The following is an 18,054-nucleotide window of genomic DNA, read 5'->3' as shown; positions in this document are numbered from 1 at the left end:
TGTCCGAACAAAAAACAACAAGTCAACAAACCCCCCCCATTCCCCTCCACCCTCAGCAACCTCCCAATTAGGTCGTGAAATACCCCATAATAAGGCACACAAGGTGTAACCTAAAACCAACAGCAAACACAGCGGGAGGCACCCCATGGGAGGTGGTGTGCCCAGCGAACAGCCCCGTGTGAACGGGGTGGCTACAATTAGGGATAAGGTTCCATGAGTTCTGTGAATCCCCCACCTCGGGGTCACTTAGTCTTACCGCCTCCAAAATGTCCATAGTTAGTAGGGCACCATGAATCTCAGCCGGAAGACCTGAGGCAGGACACGGCCCCACCCAGCTCGTTCCTAGGGAGCGTGTAACAGCAGCGATCGTAATGAATCCACGCCAACCCATGTAATGCATAAGGTGGCAAACCCACGATGTCACAGCACCCACACCAGAACACCATTTAGTCATTGTCACTTAGCTGTTCCGTCGTGCCCTCATGTCTGGGCGATTTTCTCCTGGTCCCCGCTCCGCCGATGTGTTTGGCGAACTTGAGCGCCGACTTCGCATCCGTGAAAAAGTGGGTGTTGTCATGCAGTACCTTCAACTTTGCCGGGTATAGCAGGGAGTACGGCACGCCTGCCTGTAGCAGTAGTTTCTTCGCCGGCAGGAATTCCTTACGAGCCGCTTGCACCAGGGGGGTGAAGTCCGGATAAAAGGAAATGTTATTCCCTTTGTGGGTGATTTTGCCCTTCTCCCTCGCCAGTCGTAAGATCAAGTCTCTGTCCTGGTAGTTGATCAGTTTAGCGAGGATGGGCCGAGGTGTAGCCCATGGCGGTGGTTTCTTCCCTAGCGATCGATGCGCTCTCTCGACCGCGAAGACTGAGGATAGGTGTGGGTCGAAAAGTTCATGCAAGAGGTCCGCCACATATGTCTCCATCTTGTCGATGTTTGTTGTCTCCGGAATTCCCGTTATGCGTATATTGGATCTGCGGGAACGTGCTTCCAAATCGTCCGACTTGGCTCGCAAAATGTCTATCTCTCGCTCCAGAGATGTGATATGCTGCTTGGCTTGCTGCTGGAATTCACAGCATTCAGTCTGCCTGTTTTCTAAGCAGTCCAGCCGAGTCTCATGCACGTCCACCTTGGACTTCACGGATTCCAGTTGCGCAGACATGGCGTCAAGTTTGGTATCGATACTTTTCAGGCTGGATCTCACCTCCGTGATTAGCGCCCCAAAGTCAATATCGGCCGGCAACCCCTGAGACGACGCCATGTCGCCTCCCGTTTCTGTAGTAGGGTTCTTCGGAGGACGCTCGTTATCAAAGCTGATCTTGGGTTGTTTGGCCTCGTTTTTCCCCATCGTGGCGGCTGAATCTCAGCAATGGGTGGTGCAGAAACGTAGTGATCCCTGTGCGTTTTAGATGCGTCAACCCGTGTGATTCAGGGGGTTGTATAGGTAGTCCCGGGGAACTCGGATTTGCAGCCTGGTATCCAGGTCCTAGTGGCATGTTTGCTCTCCCCACGCGATGTCCGTAGCGTGCAAGGCAGGCCAACCTCGAGTCTCAAAATGGCGGGCTGATTTTGCGGGTTATTGCAGCTGCGCCGCGACCAACAAGGCGGCAGGGTAGGTGATCAGTATATATTGTCAGGGCTGGAGCCCCACAGTCTTGTGGCAGGACAGGTATTGCGCCGGTTACATTAGCAAGGTGCACCGATTTCTTCCAGGCGGAGTTGTGAGGGCATAAGGACGCCAGCAGGGGCCCTGCCGCGCGTATCACTGCTCGCCGCACCTCGCCCGCCTCCGCCAGTGGCCGTAGCGGGGTAGGACCGAGCGCTCACCTGGTTGCCTCAGGTCCGGCCGCCCTGCGTCTTCTCCGCGATGGTATCGGGCCCGGCTTCCGCTGCACAGGTGAAACCGCCGTCAGGCGAGGGATCTGGCTATCTACCTCGTCCAATCCGACCACAGGTCCATTGATCAGCCCCCGGGCTCCGTAGGGGCCCGCCGAGGAGCGTCTAAAGCTTCCACGCCGCCGCCGGCAAGTTTTCGCGCCTCCGATCGCCGGGCGTCTAGAGGCCTCCAAAGCCTCGGGCTGTAGTGCGCCGCGCCGCCCAGGGCTAAGCACTTCCGCCCAGCGCCAGGTCGGGCTGACCGGCCGGCAGAGTGTTGAATGGCTCCGGTTTCCGGATCGCTGCTGCGGTATGTCCCAGATTTACACTCCGGATCTATGGGGGTGCCCTCTGTCAAACCCCGAGGGAGCGGGGGCTCGCAGGTGCCAGGAACAGGATTAATCGTTGTAGCCGGCGGAGCTCACTCAACGAGCGGCCATCTCGCAGCTCGGCTTAGCCACGCCCCAACACAAATGACCCCATCATGTCCTGATTAGGAGTTGTTTGTATGAAAATAATGATGCATGAAAATATATCACTCACAAATCCATGATTCATTTATTGTGAAGTATTTCTCATGAATACGTGTAAGGGGTATCAATAAAACCCCAAAAAAAGTTATGTAATGCTTTCATTCAATTCTATATCAGGAACAGAGGCGAGGTTTATGCTTTCTTAATTCGCTTTATTTTCCAACAGCATTTCATATTGGGTAAACAAACATACTACATTTGCCATAACACTTATGGAGTGCTTTTTTGTTGGGGTCAACGTGGTCTTCCAGGCGGAAGTTCTAATCTCAGAGTAAGATGTAATTGCTAGAGCTAGTGCTCTAGTGGATGATTGAGATTCTGCCTCTGGGCTTGTGAAGTCTGTCTTAGAACGCCTTAAAGACATTGTGCTTACTTGATAACATATTGCTAGATTTTAGGTTTTGTCAATTCACAAAGTAATGTATGCATGTAGCCTTTCCCCGACACCGTCGGCAGCAGGCTCGACTACAGCAACACACTCTATGCTGGCAGCAGGCAAAAACTCCTTTGACACAAATCTGTATACCTAATTTTTTACGCTTTACCGATTTAAGGGAGTATAGACTATATTCTAGATTAAAAACATTATAAAATGTAGCTCGCCACATCTCAACCGTTGGGGCTTCCCGCTGCAACCAAACTGAAGCAATACATAGGCGAGCCACTGCAATGAAAAGAATATATCAACATTTATACATTGGCTGTCCCAGTTGTATTTTTTCACCTATACCTGTCAAAATTATATCTTTGGTCAAGCAGATTTGTTGCCCAAGAACGTCCGACAAAAAATAGTTAATTTGAACCCTTAATTGCTGAAGCACATTAGAATCATAAAAAATATGGGCCATCCCAGCTTTTTCCATACTGCATCTAAAACATTTGCCATCATTAGAGCCCCCCCCCCCCCCCCCCACCTTCATCATTTTCTCAGATGTATGATACAGATCAAACATCTTGTAGTGCTGTGCTTTCAAAATTGCAGACAGTGGAATCTTTCCCGCCATATCAATTGATTGTTGTATATATTCCCGCTCCACTCCCAGCCGTTCCCTCCATTTAGTTGTTTATACATCCATGTCATCAGCCTTAGTTTCAATTAGTATAGTGTACAAGCCACCAAACTGTGTCCTCCTTCTAATTGCCTCGACTAACGGGATCTTTGATATTCCCTCGCTTATATGGTTTAAACAAAAAATCCCAAACCTGTAAGTATTAAAAAAATTCCTTTTGTTGGAGACCATTATCCCATGAATTAATCTAATATCCAATCTTCAAAAAGATCTCCTAATAATCTAATCCCTTTAGCCCTCCAGTTCACCATCCTAATATCCCAAAAAATGGTAGGGAAAATAGCTGCTGCATCCAGTGGTGTATAATAACAAAACAGTGGAATATCTAACACCTTCCAAACTATTTTCCAGACCTTGTAGGTTGCGAGCACTACCTTGAACCTAGTTTTTTTTAAATAACTTGGCTCATGAAACCTAACTAAGAAGTTTCTAGCTTCCAAGCCTAGCAACAAATGATATATTGATGGTGTTTCTGCTAATAACTATATATTTTGAAGAATACATACATAGTAATAAAAAATAAAATTAGGAACAGACCAGCCCCCATGATTACATGGTAACATCATGTATTTAAACGCCCATCGTGCTTTCCTTTTTCCCCAAAGGAATCTATTGTAAATAAATTGCAGTCCCTGAGGTTGTTTTTTAGTTAGTTCTAATGGGACTGCCCTGAAATTATACATAACTCTAGGGAGGATAAACGTATTCAATACATTGCATCTTTCCACCATTGTAGGGTGCAGACATTCTAATTGATCTAGCTGGTTCTGGACCCCATAAACAATACTAGACCAATTTACTTCTATCAAGTCTTGCAGTGACATCCTGACTGATACATAAATATATAGCTTCCTCCCTTCCCCGAGCGTCACCGGGGCATGCCTATTTAGTGCATAAAATCTGTGTTTTAGAGGCATTTAACTTCTATCCTGAAACCTCACCAAATATGCTAGCTAATATTTCTATTTTAATAGCTGCTGCCGCGAGGCCCGAAGACGCCACCGCTATATCATCTGCGTATGCCAAGACACGTACCGGATATTGCCCACAAATCACAGATATAATGCACTAATTCTGCTCCAGCATATCAAGAAACTGATTTATACATTGCAAATAACAACGGGAGCACGAGCACCCCTATCTTGTACCCCTACTAATTTAAATCAGCTCCGTTTCCCTACTCATTACACAGACCCTGGCCCGAGGTGACTTATACATACTTTGTATTGCCGTGATATAACCCTGTCTCCCGCAGATCAGCCCGTAAAAACGCCATTGCCACTCGGTCAAACACCTTTTCTGCGTCATGAAAGATAAGCCCAAGCCTTTTTGGGTTCACATTGGCATAGTCAATAAGAGAAATTACTTGTTAATGTGATTAACTGTACTCCGACCCGGTATAAAGCCATGTTGGTAAATAGGTACAAAAGGGGGTGGTGATTGGTTCAGATGCCCCCTTTTGTACCGCTTTGTTCACCATAAGTTGGCAGGGTATGCTCAGACGCGAGTCCCTTGCTCACTTTGCCACTGGATTCAAGCAAGCCGGGCTGAAGCAGCTGCAATGCCAGAAACCGGTCCGCGGAAGCTTGTTTCCGGTCCAGGGAAGGCATGGCTTGGCAGTTCAGGCTGGACTGTTCCCATGAGGCACAGGGTCAGACTGATTAGCATATGGCCATGTCTGAACTGGGGTGGCAGAGTGGGCTAAAGAACGGTGATGGATTAAACCCAGATCTGTTGACTGGGTGTGAGTGTTGGATTGGTTCAGATGCTCCGTCCATCACCACCCTCTTTTGTACCGCTATGTTGGTAAATAGACACCAAAGGTGTAATGACTTGCGCTAGCTAACCTATTGGAGAGTACTTTAGCATATATTTTACCATCTGAATTGAACAGCGATATTGGTCTATATGACCCTGGAAGATTAGATGGCTTATCAGTCTTTTAAAAACACCGCTACATTAGCCTCACCCCATGATGGAGGAGGATTTCCTAACTGCGCCTCCTGAAACATGGTCAGAATATCTATTTTCAAAACTGGTAGAAATGTTTGATAAAAATCCAGGCCTGAGGCTTTCCCTCTCGCCAATGAACCAATTGCCTCCTGCTACTCTCCCATAGTAATTGTCTCATCTAGTAACAGTTATTGCTCTTGCCTAAGTTTAAATACATTCAATTGCGGACAAAAACATTCTATTTCCTGTTCATTATCTTCCCTTTGCGTATATAGCTCTTAATAAAAATGATAAACTACCCCCAATATCTCTCCCACCATTTGAACCGAGTTGCCTGCAGCATCTTCTATTACCCTTATTTTTTGTGAGGACTGTCTGACTCCTTTGTGCTAAGCACCTTCCTGTAGCTTCCCCATATTCACATCTCTTGTTTATATAGTTTATATTTATACGCTATTTCCTTGCACCAGATAGCATTGATTTTGGCTTTACAACATGCAATCTTGTTTTGTATATCACTGAGCTCTAGCCCCTGTCTGAGCACCTTTATCAACTCTTCTTATTGCCACCTCAAGTTTTCCAGAAGCTGCTGCATCAAATGTTGTGCTGATTTCTGTTTAGTGAGCCCACAGCTAAGTACTTCGCCCCTTATTCCTGCTTTAAGGGCATCCCATACTATTGCGATCGAAGAGGTTTCCCAATTAATCTCTAAAAATTGAGAAATCCAAATCGACATATGATCAATAAATTCCTACTCCATTAAGTTTTCTATCAAATGTAAATACTCTGATTTTTAGCCTGCCTAAAAAAAGTTAGATCTAACAAGAGTGGTCTATGATCCGCTGTTATTGTAGGCCAGACCTGCATTTTCGCTCCAGCAATCATTAGTTTATATATATACACATAATCAAGTCTAACTAGCTTATGGTGTGGATATGAATAAAAAGGTATATCCCGGATCTGGTTCATTTATAGCTACCCAAGCATCTACTAATCCATGGTCCTTTATCAATTGTTTTAACGCTTTAAAGACCCTCGGTTTACGACCCACATATTTATTGCTGTAATCTTCTAGTTGATCTACTTCTATATGTATATTAAGATCCCCCACAATCAAGGGAGTTTCCCACAAAGCCAGTTCAATATTCAAGTTCTCTAAAATAAGGGTCCTTTCAAAATTAGAGCCATATATTGTATATATTGTCACCTTGGCGCCCCCAATAATACACTCAGAGATTGCCCATCTGCCGTATTTGTCTGACCTTTCCCTCCCCATTCCCAAGATACCACCTCGTACAAGAATAGCTACCCCCCTATTCGTAATAGTTTGGCAAGTTGCGTTCAGAAGCGTGCATCCCAACTCTTCTAGCACCTGCTATATGTGTCTCCTGAATGCACAGTATATCCGATTTCATTAGGCGTAAATCTGCCACAACCCTTCTCCATTTATTAGTATTATGTAGGCCACAAACGTTTGAACATATTCGAACTCCAATAGCCGCCATGGTACCCAGGAGCTTTTACGAATCTTGCTGGTAGCCTGTTCGTTCTTTCTGCAGACATTGGAGTTAAAATTATATTTGCATATATCATATCATCTTACTATAACCTTTGACATGATTGATTTTTTAAAATGTTCAAACCCCCACCCTTCCCAGCCCCATGTCCCAACTCTATCAGCCCCACTCAACACCCCTGTGACCTCCTCTACCCCAGCCCCTATCCCCACCCCCCATCCCCCCAAATTAATGGCAGTAGGGCATATAGCCCTGTGATGGAAGGGAAGTAGACTGCCTAGTGTTCATTCACCCGCCTTCATATTCCAGGTCCTTACTAAACAAAGTTTGTTTTCAGACCCTAATAAAAAGATACTATCCAACTAATCCTATATAAGAATATGCATCCATTCTGCCTTCTTGTCCCCCATATACCACCGTAGTTAACAGGCAAAAAAAAAAAGTCAAATCTTTTGTAGCAGATCTTATGTCAGCGTTGTCAGATATTCCATAGCCTGCATCTCCGAAGTAAAAAACCTAGTTTGTACTTTAGCCAAAACTTACAAGGTAGCAGGAACACTTGTGCCCATTTTTCCTGGAACGGTGTAATTAATTGGCGCATCCGCCATCTCATGTCGACTGTGTAATGACAGTAGTCAGACCTAACCAAAAAATGTGCCCCCTTCGCCATCCTCTTTTTATCTGTTCTTGCCAGATCAAATACGGCCTGTCTAAGCCAAGAAATTATTCAGAGATATCAGTATTGCACGGGCGCTGTTCCGCTTGCCCTCCTTTAACCAGTTTCTGCTTAAAAGGAAACCTATGCGCCAGTTGTACTTCCATTGTCCAATTCCAATCCTTAGTCTCCAGAAAGGCTTCTGAAAACAGTTATAGCACAAACTTGCGGACGTCTTGACCCTCAGCAACCTCTGGTATTCCTACATTTTACATCATCCACTGCGACTTACTCCCCCTTGAAAAGGACCACTATACTTACGAATTACATTCAAGCAAGGCAAACAAAATAGGAGACTGTGTTCCAGGCTTGCACCACATATATCCTGATAGACCTGCTTCAATTATCTTACGTTCAAGTACAATCTACAGTGCAGATAGGCAACAACCCAACCAACGCTTCACCCTCTTGTTTGCAAAAACGTAAACAACATTTTTCATAGCAAGTTAATTTACAGTGGCCCACATTTGTGTAGCCTAGGTTATATATAGGAACGCAAATACATAAATAACCTTCCTTCCTGGCTCTCATGAATACTAATTTTTTAGCATTCAGCAATTGCACAGCAGATTGTTCTTCAAACGGGTGGCATAACAATACCCTATACTATTTGGCCCTCTAAAACCCACACTGGACACAAATGCTGCAGGTCATGTTTATCACTCAATTCAATACCAGTCGATAGCTACAAACCATCCAACTTCATTGTAACAGGCATGGGATTACTGATTAGGTCTGCCACATACAGCTGGACACCAGAGCCAATAATTTACTACATAACTGCAGGTCCAAACTACCTCCACACTAGCACTGTTGCTTAACATCTCAAAATGACATTCGAATAAGGGATGATTGTAGCAAAGCTCATCTACGCGGATTTAACCATCTCCCCCAAACTAAGCCTGCCCAGAACCATAAACAAAAACAGAATAGACAACCGTGTGTTTACCATCTTTGATAATAAAAAATGCCACAATGGGACTTGCAGAGCTGATCAAAGTGTCGGCTTATCAAAAATCATAAACTGCGTGCCAATCTTTCACACGTCTTCAACCACAGTGCTTTACATGAACACCACATTACATCACATAAGGCCAGTCATGTTTTTCCATTAAGGCTCATGGAGATGTTGAGCCAACACCGGGACTCAAACCTTGTCCACCAATTCCAAAGTCGGAAGCGGTGTCCGAAACTCTACGAGTACTCTCCGCCCATCTTCATCTGACGTATCACATACCTGCCAACACCTGTCCATTAAACAAGAAAGCTCAACTTTTGTATGTTAAATTGCCGCAATCGTTCAGTTTGGTTCTCTGAAATACTAAAGTAAACCTACCTCACCAGTGAGCAAATTGCTATCGCCTTTGGTAACAGTGTCTCCCGCAATTTGGTAAGCATGCATCGATGGTTCCCATCCACTAGCCTTACCCCTTTCCCAAGGGTTCGGTCCATAACTGCTGAAAATGAGGAAAGTTCTCTTGAAAACTCCTCACCTGCTCCTTTTCTTCTGCCGGCTATCTTGATGCGTGGGACCTGATGGCGACCCGCTTCCGGACCGAGGGCGGCTGTACCTGGTTGGACTAGGCGGCTCCTCCTTCACCCAAACCTTGGTTGGTGAGGAGGAACCCCTCTCCTGTCGCTTCTTCCGTCGACGCTCTGTCTTCTCCTCTTTCATCCTCTGCGAACACTAAAAGCCACAACAACCTATCCCTGCAGGGAAACAGGAAGTGCGCTCAAGTGACGACAGCAGGTGCCAAACTAGTAACACTTCCTCTTCCGGGGTGTTGCTTCCGTACTACGGCGTCACTTTAACTGTGCTCCATGTGGATTGGCTATCATTACTCCGCCACACAAATAACTGCCTGTTGACCGTCTGGCTAAACGCACTGCATTCTAAAAAGTGTCTAAGGTGACAATTTAAAAAAATTCAGACGTGTCTCATATTACGTTATGCTTAGCTAGATTAAGTATATATTTTTTCCTTCCGTCATTGTATTTCCTTATTCTTTGATTCAAGATAGGTGTGCCGAATTGTATAATATCATTACAATACAAACGCTACGAAAAACGTTGGGCCGCTCAATGTGTGGAGGGAGCTCTGCTGCTGTCCATATTTCTGCACCTATGTCCAACATATGTTGTCTTAGGTAACCCACTCAACATGGCCACACAACGATCGAGAAAACCACTGATATGAAAGTGTTCGTTGTAAGAAAATGCATTAATGTTATGAGTTCTCTTAGAGAAACATCAGCCGCCCCACTGTGTGCGACATGGTATTCGAGTACATTTGGAATCGACTGCATATCCCGATTTGAAATGCTAAATTCTTCGGCCACTACACAGCAAACCGTTGTTTTCTGATCTATCAAGTTTATTGGTTTCCACTTCAAGATGGCTGCTCTTCTTGTCATTGAGTTTCTAACAACCAAGTAGATCACATGTCCTACTATCTTTATCCAATTGGTTGAGTAAATGCTTATGGTTCTGAAGTTAATGTCCTGGTCCGGGCCTGTTGCAGTAAAGGTTTTTGGGGTGTTTTAAAAATCAAAATGCTTTGACAGGTAAGCGAGTTTTTATTCTTTGTAGTTGTTCTTTCTTTAGCCTCACAAAACATTCGCTTTCTTTGTTCAAAATTATATTTGTAATTTTTATATTGCAAATATCATTATTTGTGTTAAACATTGTTATAGCTGTGTTAAATCGACATCTTATTTTCGTACCATGTTTAATTTGAAACCAGTAGCCCTTTTGCATTTTACTTGACGATTTGGAGGTTCCATGTGTAGGGTTGCTCCGTAATTCGGTTCTCATTCCGACCCCTCGCTCAAAGTATATATTGAAGTATACTTATTCAGTTACTCAAATAGGGTGTGGGGGGGGGGGGGGGGGGGGGGGGGGGGGTTGGGGTACTATTCACTGAAAAGGGATCTTTTGGTTTGGGTGGATTGTTGGCCCCCATGGAGAGAGGGGGAGAGAGAAAACAGGCATTTACAATGCAATAGGTCTCGCAACTGCGAGTTTTAGAGCTATTGGTATTGTAAATGGCAATGCCTTTTGAAAAATTGAAAGGTATTCTAATTTATAATAGTAATTTTCCACCAGTATCATAACTACCACTATTATTATTACTATCACCACAGAGTAGTAATAGTAATAATTCTATGTCCTGACCGGAGGCTCCGATTATGCTTCTCATTTTCTTTGCTTTATTACAGCAGCCAATACAAAACAATCTTTTTTTATTCCACATAACATCATTAACTACAAGTCCCATGAGCACACTGTACTGCCCAACCAGAGAGACTGTGCCTATATAATGTCCCACTGAGGCACACACGTCCTCTTTCTTTGCTGCTCCGCAGACAGTTAAGTGCCTTCTCCCTTATTACTTTTCTAGCATTGGTGGTGTATGGGTTGGGGGGCACTGCGTAATATTTAGCATATGTTGCTATGTATGGCTTTACTGTATTGTGTATGTGCACTCACTGTGATCAGCGCTGCATCGTGATAGGCGCCTGTAAATTTGTTTAGTGCTTCTAACGCGCTATTGCGGCTGGTGTGTACCTGAGGTGTGGTACTCGCCGAGCCCGCTTGGTCCCGTAGCCGTCTCCGTTCAACACGCAGCGTGAGGGAGCGCAGCAGCCTCCCCGGCCGGGCGCGACTCGCCCAAGTCTTGTTGTGAAGTGGAGTGGGAGTAGGGGGCTTGAGGACCGCGCGTTACAGCTCGCGCTCCGTCCTCTCTTTACCTTGCCGGGCGGCCGACCTTTCGACAAAGATGTCAGAGCCCAGCTGAAGTCTGAATGTCCCAGACCGGACCTGGCGGCAGAAACTCCTGAGGTGGACCCGAATATGTTCAAGTATTTAAACAAGCATTTGCAATGCAATAGGTCTCGCATTAGGAAAGTTTGAGCTATTGGTATTGTAAATGACACATTTTTTTATTTATGTGTTGGTATTGAAAATAGCGAAATTAATAGCTTTGTAATTTACGATGCCAATAGTTTTTAACTTTCGCAAATGTGACACCTATCGCATTTGTAATGCAATATGTGTATTATTTACGTGACTAAGATGTATTGATATTACAAATAAAAATGGCTTTTATTATTTGTTTAATAATTAATACTTAAATAAAAGTTATTGTAATTTATAATGACCATAGCTTAAACTTTTGTAAATAACTTTTGTGAAGATTTAGTGAATTTTATTGTGACGAAAATCCGAGAACAGAAGTGAAATATTAACATCTTTTTTGTGACATTTGTAATAAAGCTTGAGACATTGAGAGAACATATTTGAACCAGTTGCAGGCAAGCCGTAATCCGATGGCTAGATGGATCATGTCCTATGTTGGCCTGCAGGGGGGTCAAATTTATGATGAAAGCCGAATCTCTCTTACAGCAAGCTGACCTTGGAATTATACCTCTAAACTGAAATGTTGACTCTTACTTTGCCACTTGACAAACAGTTTTAATTGCCAAAATTTTAAGTGCTTTATGTCTTATGATGGTCTACATGCATTTTTGTAATGATTTTTAATAATTTTATACAATAAAATTGACTTTGACTTTGATATTTGAACCGGTTGTTGTTAAATGGTTGCACAGATTGATGCTGTGGTGGCGCTGAGTGATGCTGTAGTGGCGCTGAGTGATGCTGGGGTGGCGCTGAGTGATGCTGGGGTGGCGCTGAGTGATGCTGGGGTGGCGCTGAGTGATGCTGGGGTGGTGCTGAGTGATGCTGGGGTGGCGCTGAGTGGTGCTGTGGTCAGGGCCGGTTCTAGGATTTGCGAGGCCCTGGGCTAAAAGGGAACGTGCGAGGCCCCCTCCAATTTAGATAAGTGGCCCCTTGCAAGGAGACCATTCACAGACACTGTGGGGTCCCCATTGTCCAGTATTTTTGCGCCCCCACAGTTTTAACTTTTACTCCACAAGCATTTCTCACACCTTCAGTCCGATATGTGTGAGAATTGATTGTGGTCTAAAAGTTAAAACTGTGGGGGCGCCAAAATGCTGGACAATGGGCTCCCCACAGTGTCTGTGAATGGTCTCCTTGCAATTGAGGGAGCGTCTCCCTCCCCTATGCCTCCTGACACCATCCATGAGAGGCCCAGGGAGGGGGGCCCCTCCATGCACATTAATTGCAGGCGACACCTTTTCTTTGTAATAGATCGCCAGGGAAACAACAGGACACATCACCAGTGCGTGGCCCCATGCTAGTGGGCTGAGTGGGAGGCCCTGTGCAGCCGCCCACGCTGCCCATGCCTAGCGCCGGCCCTGGCTCTGGTGATGCTGACTGGTGCTGTGGTGGTGCTGAGTGGTGCTGAGTGATAATGCGGTGATGCTGAGTGATAATGCGGTGATGCTGAGTGATAATGTGGTGGTGCTGAGTGATAATGTGGTGGTGCTGAGTGATAATGTGGTGGTGCTGAGTGATACTGTGGTGGTGCTGAGTGATGTGGCGGTGCTGAGTGGTGCTGTGGTGGTGCTGTGGTGATGCTGAGTGGTGCTGAGTGATGCTGGGGTGGCACTGAGTGATGCTGTTGCGTTGAGGGATGCTGTGCGCTGAGTGGTGTTGTGGGATAGACGATACCTGAAACTCTAGGATCGGCCGATGAGAAACAAGCGACAGCCATCCCCCACCAGGGTTCTTGGAAATCATGCAGGACTTAAGGTTGTGACTCCAACATTTCCTGCACTGCATGAAAAATCTCACACGAAGATGCTAAATAAACCAGAGTCTTGTGTGTCATTGACACAAACCCTTAGGGTAGGTATCATATATTCACAATGCAGTGTTTTTCTTGCACACTTCTTAGAATATGTAAGCATCGACTGGTGGTGGCTTTCCCAAGCATGTTTAAATAACATCTAACAATGACGATACCGGACTTAAAATGTGGGCGGGTGACATTCCTACCAGAATAAGAGGTGCATACATTGGGCTTCTAGGTCGGTTTTAGGAAGCAACTCAACTACTGGCAAGTATGTTCTTGTTGACTTCTCATCCTTGCCACTAGTGTTCCAAAAGAGCTCCTGGCTGACATGACCAAAGCCAGGTGGGATATTTAACTGTTAAACTGATGAGTTGTTACTGGAATAATTTAGGAGGTACTGGTGTTCAGACCAGTAAAACACATTTATATTAAGAGGCCGTTAAATGGCAGTGCGGTATGTAAATGCAAGTCAGTAACTAGCATTTTAGTGGAAACCACGGCACGTCTGGCCGAAAGGAGGAAGAAGCTTGAGACTGAGACAGGAGGGATGCAGACTCGGCGAAATCCATGCTGATTAGGTAAGCGGAACGTGTCAACTTTACTTTATCTTTAATCAGTTTACAAGCAACTGACAACTTCTTTACGGGGAAAGGGGCTGTAATGATAATCCACGACAAGCAAATAGGGAGACATGACAGGGGTGGGGACACGGAGTGTGTAGGGAGACATGACGTCAGACACCGATGATGAACCCTAGGCTTTACAGGCAGCTGGGGTAGGCGGAGAATTAAAAAGGCAGCCTGTTTGTGGTGGTGGGAGGGAGAGCACCCGGGGAGATGGAGCTTTGAAGCAGGAAGCACTGCGTTTGTTTAAAGTTATTTGATAAAAAATTGGAGGTGGGCGAGCCGTACCCTGCAACATTAAATAAAATCCAATGCAGCTAAAGGATTCTCCCTTTCTCTTGTGCGCCGCGGAGACGGAGAGCCACTGCTGCCTAGCATTACATATGTATACGAAATCGGGCGCCAGGCTGAAACAAGTGGTATGGTTTAACAAGTTAAAAAACAAGAACTACAGCAGGCAAAAGGCTTTGTCAGTAAACAAGTAAAACTTGTGTCAAGGGAAAGACGTAACGCCTTAAACTCGCCATGATTTGATTTTTAAAAAACGTTCTGATATGCGGAGAGGATGAAGCTCTTCTGAAAGCACGAGAGCTCAGCCCGGAGAAAGCCAAAGCAGGAAGGCTGGAGAAGCGTGATCCTGGTGGGCTGGCTGGATGCGAGCGAGTGGGAGGCAAAGCGGCCGCAAAATGAAACGAGTCGCGCATGGTTTAACAAGTTAAAAAACAAGAACTATAGCAGGCAAAAGCAATAAAAGGCTTTGTCAGTAAACAAGCAAAACTTGTGTCCTGGGAAAGACGTAACACCTTAAACTCGCCATGATTTGATTTTTAAAAAACGTTCTGATATGCAGAGAGGATGAAGCTCTTCTGAAAGCACGAGAGCTCAGCCCAGAGAAAGCCAAAGCAGGAAGGCCGGAGAAGCGTGAGCCTGGTGGGGGGGCGGGATGCGAGCGAGTGGGAGGCAAAGCGGCCGCAAAATGAAACGAGTCACGGCCTGGCGGCCGTGAAGTGTGAAGCAGTGGGCGGGGAAGCAGATCCCTTTGAAGCTCTCGGAGGCAGCAGCAAATGGTAAGGGGAGGGCAAGCTCGTGCACGAGGGCGTGCACTTCTGGAAATCCGCTTTTGGTTTAGCTTTCTGGTTTCACCTCAATAGGTCTTCTGCGAGACCTAAAAAATACGCTAAGGATCCCAATAAAGGCATTGACCGAGCCTGGCGGTCATGCCAGGATAAACTGTTGGATCTCTCTGGCCCCTTAACAAAAATTTGGGTTAGGGTTAGGGTTCCATGCCAAGGAATCGGGAACACCGATAAATCCGGATGCCCTCATTGGATGGGTGCAACGGGCGGTCTGCATTTTAGGCAACGCCAATTGCGCCATGTCCAGAGAGAGGAGGAGATCTATCCTCCTCAAGCTGGACCCAAAATTGGCAGAATTATCCTCATCTGAGGGGGGTCCAGTGGCCCAAGGTCTCCTTTTCGACCAACCATTCCTGAAGGAGCTCACCAAATTTGTGGCCACTTTTAGTGGCCTGGATAAGGTGCAGGAATCACTTCGCCGTGCCTTGAAGACGGTTTTCACCAGGGCCGGACGAAGTAGAGGGCGGTCTTTTGGCCGAGGAGGCAATCAAGGCGCCCCGCGTGGCAGCAGCACCACAGAGGTGGTTATCAAGACAACTCCGACAATCCAAACTTCTACCCTTAACGAAGAGCGAGGAACCGGTTCCGCATGAGACGGTTCGGGGCAATCACGGAAACCACCAGGACACCGGATCTACAGGTGAGAATTATCTCATATTCGGAGGTGGTCTTCGGGGGACGTGTTCAGCTATTTCTGCACCACTGGCGCATCCTCTTACAAGACCCTTGGGTTTTGGAGATGGTGCAAGGGTACAAATTGGAGATGTACGAAACTCCCTCCCAACCTCTCCGCCCCTTCCCCCTAATTTTTTCCCAACAAGATCAGAGCTTTATCTCAGAGGAGATAGGCGTCCTTCTGGCAAAAGGGGCGGTTGTGGTTACTCAGTGTCATCCTCAGGGTTTCCTCAGCAATGTATTCCTGGTCGAGAAGAAAGGGGGCGGGTCCAGGTTGGTCTTGAATCTCAAGGAGTTCAATGGCTGGATCGTTTACCGCCATTTCAAAATGAAGGGCGTCCACCTATTACGCGATCTTCTGCAAGAAGGGGATTGGATGGTCCGATTGGACCTGAAGGGCGCGTATTTATCCGTCCCCATCTACGCCCCACATTGCCGAACGGATCCCTCTTTCAGAGGACGCGAGGTTGAAAATGTTGTGGTGGTTAGATCACATGGAGTCGTGGAATGGGAGAGCCATCTTCGGCTCGAAACCAGAGATAGTGATGGAATCGGACGCCAGCCGCTGGGGCTGGGGTGCCCGCTGCGGTCCGATCTCAACTGGGGGCCGATGGCTGAGGAGCTCGCTCTCCATATCAACTGCCTGGAGTTGCTGGCGGGTTTGTTCGCCATCTGCTGCCTTTCCCGCACAGAAGACAGACTGTTGCATCCTGTTACTGATGGACAACGTATCGGCGGTTCGATACATGAACAAACTGGGGGGTATGAGATCTCGTATCTTGACCAAAATTGCCATGGATTTTTGGCATTACTGGCTACAGCACAGACTGTCGGTGCTGGCGGAATATCTCCCGGGACGCAAGAACAAAGTGGCAGATTGGCACTCCCAGTACTTACGGGATTACAGCGATTGGCGACTAAACACTCGAGTTATCCGGATGCTGAACCTCTTATGGGGTCCTTGTCAGTTGGAACTATTTGCGTCCCGTCTGAACAAGCAGCTCCCGGAGTTTTACAGCTGGCGCCCAGACCCGGAGGCTCTGGCCTTGGATGCGTTTCTTCAAACGTGGCCCCAGGTCCTTTGTTATGGCTTTCCGCCCTTTGTAGTGATTACCAGGCCAGGCGGAGTTGGTGTTAGTGACTCCTCTGTGGCGAGCACAGGCATGGTTCCCGATGGTGTTGGGAATGTCTTGTGCTGTACCAGTCCTCCTCCCTAGGAGATGGAACCTGTTACTGGACCCTCACAAGACTCCTCCCCCTCTTATAGACGCAGGTCAACTGCCACTTGTGGCATGGCGAGTTTCCGCGACAGATGGCATGTCCCAGGCCTTTCGGCAGACGCTTCTGACTTCATCCGGCATGCTTGGTCAGATAGTACCCACAAGTGGTATTCATCAGCATGGAACAGGTGGCGTAGCTGGTGTGTTAAACGGGACCCCAATCCCGCTACAGCTGATGTCTCCAAGGTCATGAATTTCCTAGTTTCTTTGGCGTCCCCAGGCTCAGCGAATAGGACAGTTAACAATTTTCGGTCTGCGATTTCGGCAGGACATTCTCCAGTTGAGGGCAAACCAGTGGGGGAGCATCCCTTGGTTTGTAAATTACTTAGAGGCATTAGGATGGTCAGACCACCATGCCTCAAGTATTCATTTCTGTGGGATGTGTCAGTAGTTCTCTGGTTCTTAGAAGCTTGGCCGGCAAACAAGTATTTATCTCGAAAGCAGCTTTCGGCCAAGTTGGCTATGCCCTTATGTCTGATTTCTTGCAAACAAGTTTCCGATATAAGATCTTTGGACCTGGCTGGTCGTCACTTTTCCCCAGAGGGGGTCACTTTTACTATTTCTAGACGCACCAAATGTAATTCTACCTCCGTGTCCTACTCAATGTTTCCAGATAATCCCAAATTATGTGTGGTGCAATGTCTGAAAGCGTATCAGGTAGATGCCTCTGAATTTTGTTCTGACATGCAAGGTCAAATGTTTATTGCATTGCAAAAACATTTCAGGCCAGTGGCTCCAGCTCCCTTAGCAAGATGGGTACGTTGGCTCATGAATGAAGCAGGCATCGATGTCTCCAAATTTGGCGCCCATTCGGTTCGGGCGCAATGGCGTCTAAGTCTTTTTCATTGGGAGTAAGCCTCCCTGATATCCTGAATACAGCTGATTGGTCAACGGAATCTACATTTAAATCCTTTTATAACAAACCTATTAGGGATGTGGCTTCTGTGGTGGTTGCTCAGC

General features: G+C 46.4%; 2 protein-coding genes across 2 annotated transcripts in view; one reads left to right on the top strand and one right to left on the bottom strand.

The window, feature by feature from the left end:
• Positions 1-9,444, bottom strand: part of SNIP1 (Smad nuclear interacting protein 1) — a 52,497-nt gene extending 43,053 nt beyond the window's left edge. The window contains exon 1 of the mRNA XM_086956452.1: positions 9,155-9,444. Coding sequence (XP_086812578.1) covers positions 9,155-9,336 — 182 coding nt within the window. The 5' untranslated portion in view covers positions 9,337-9,444. The remainder of the gene's footprint in view (positions 1-9,154) is intronic.
• A 682-nt stretch (positions 9,445-10,126) lies between these two features.
• AIRIM (AFG2 interacting ribosome maturation factor) overlaps positions 10,127-18,054 on the top strand; it is a 197,862-nt gene continuing 189,934 nt past the window's right edge. Inside the window, exon 1 of the mRNA XM_086956451.1 lies at positions 10,127-10,225. The gene's annotated coding sequence lies outside the window, so the exon portion shown is untranslated. The remainder of the gene's footprint in view (positions 10,226-18,054) is intronic.

This window comes from Lissotriton vulgaris, chromosome 2_1 (assembly GCF_964263255.1).
Source record: "Lissotriton vulgaris chromosome 2_1, aLisVul1.2, whole genome shotgun sequence".
Taxonomy (NCBI): domain Eukaryota; kingdom Metazoa; phylum Chordata; class Amphibia; order Caudata; family Salamandridae; genus Lissotriton; species Lissotriton vulgaris.
Note: the sequence above shows the minus strand (reverse complement) of the source record. Positions and strands in the feature narration are given on the sequence as shown.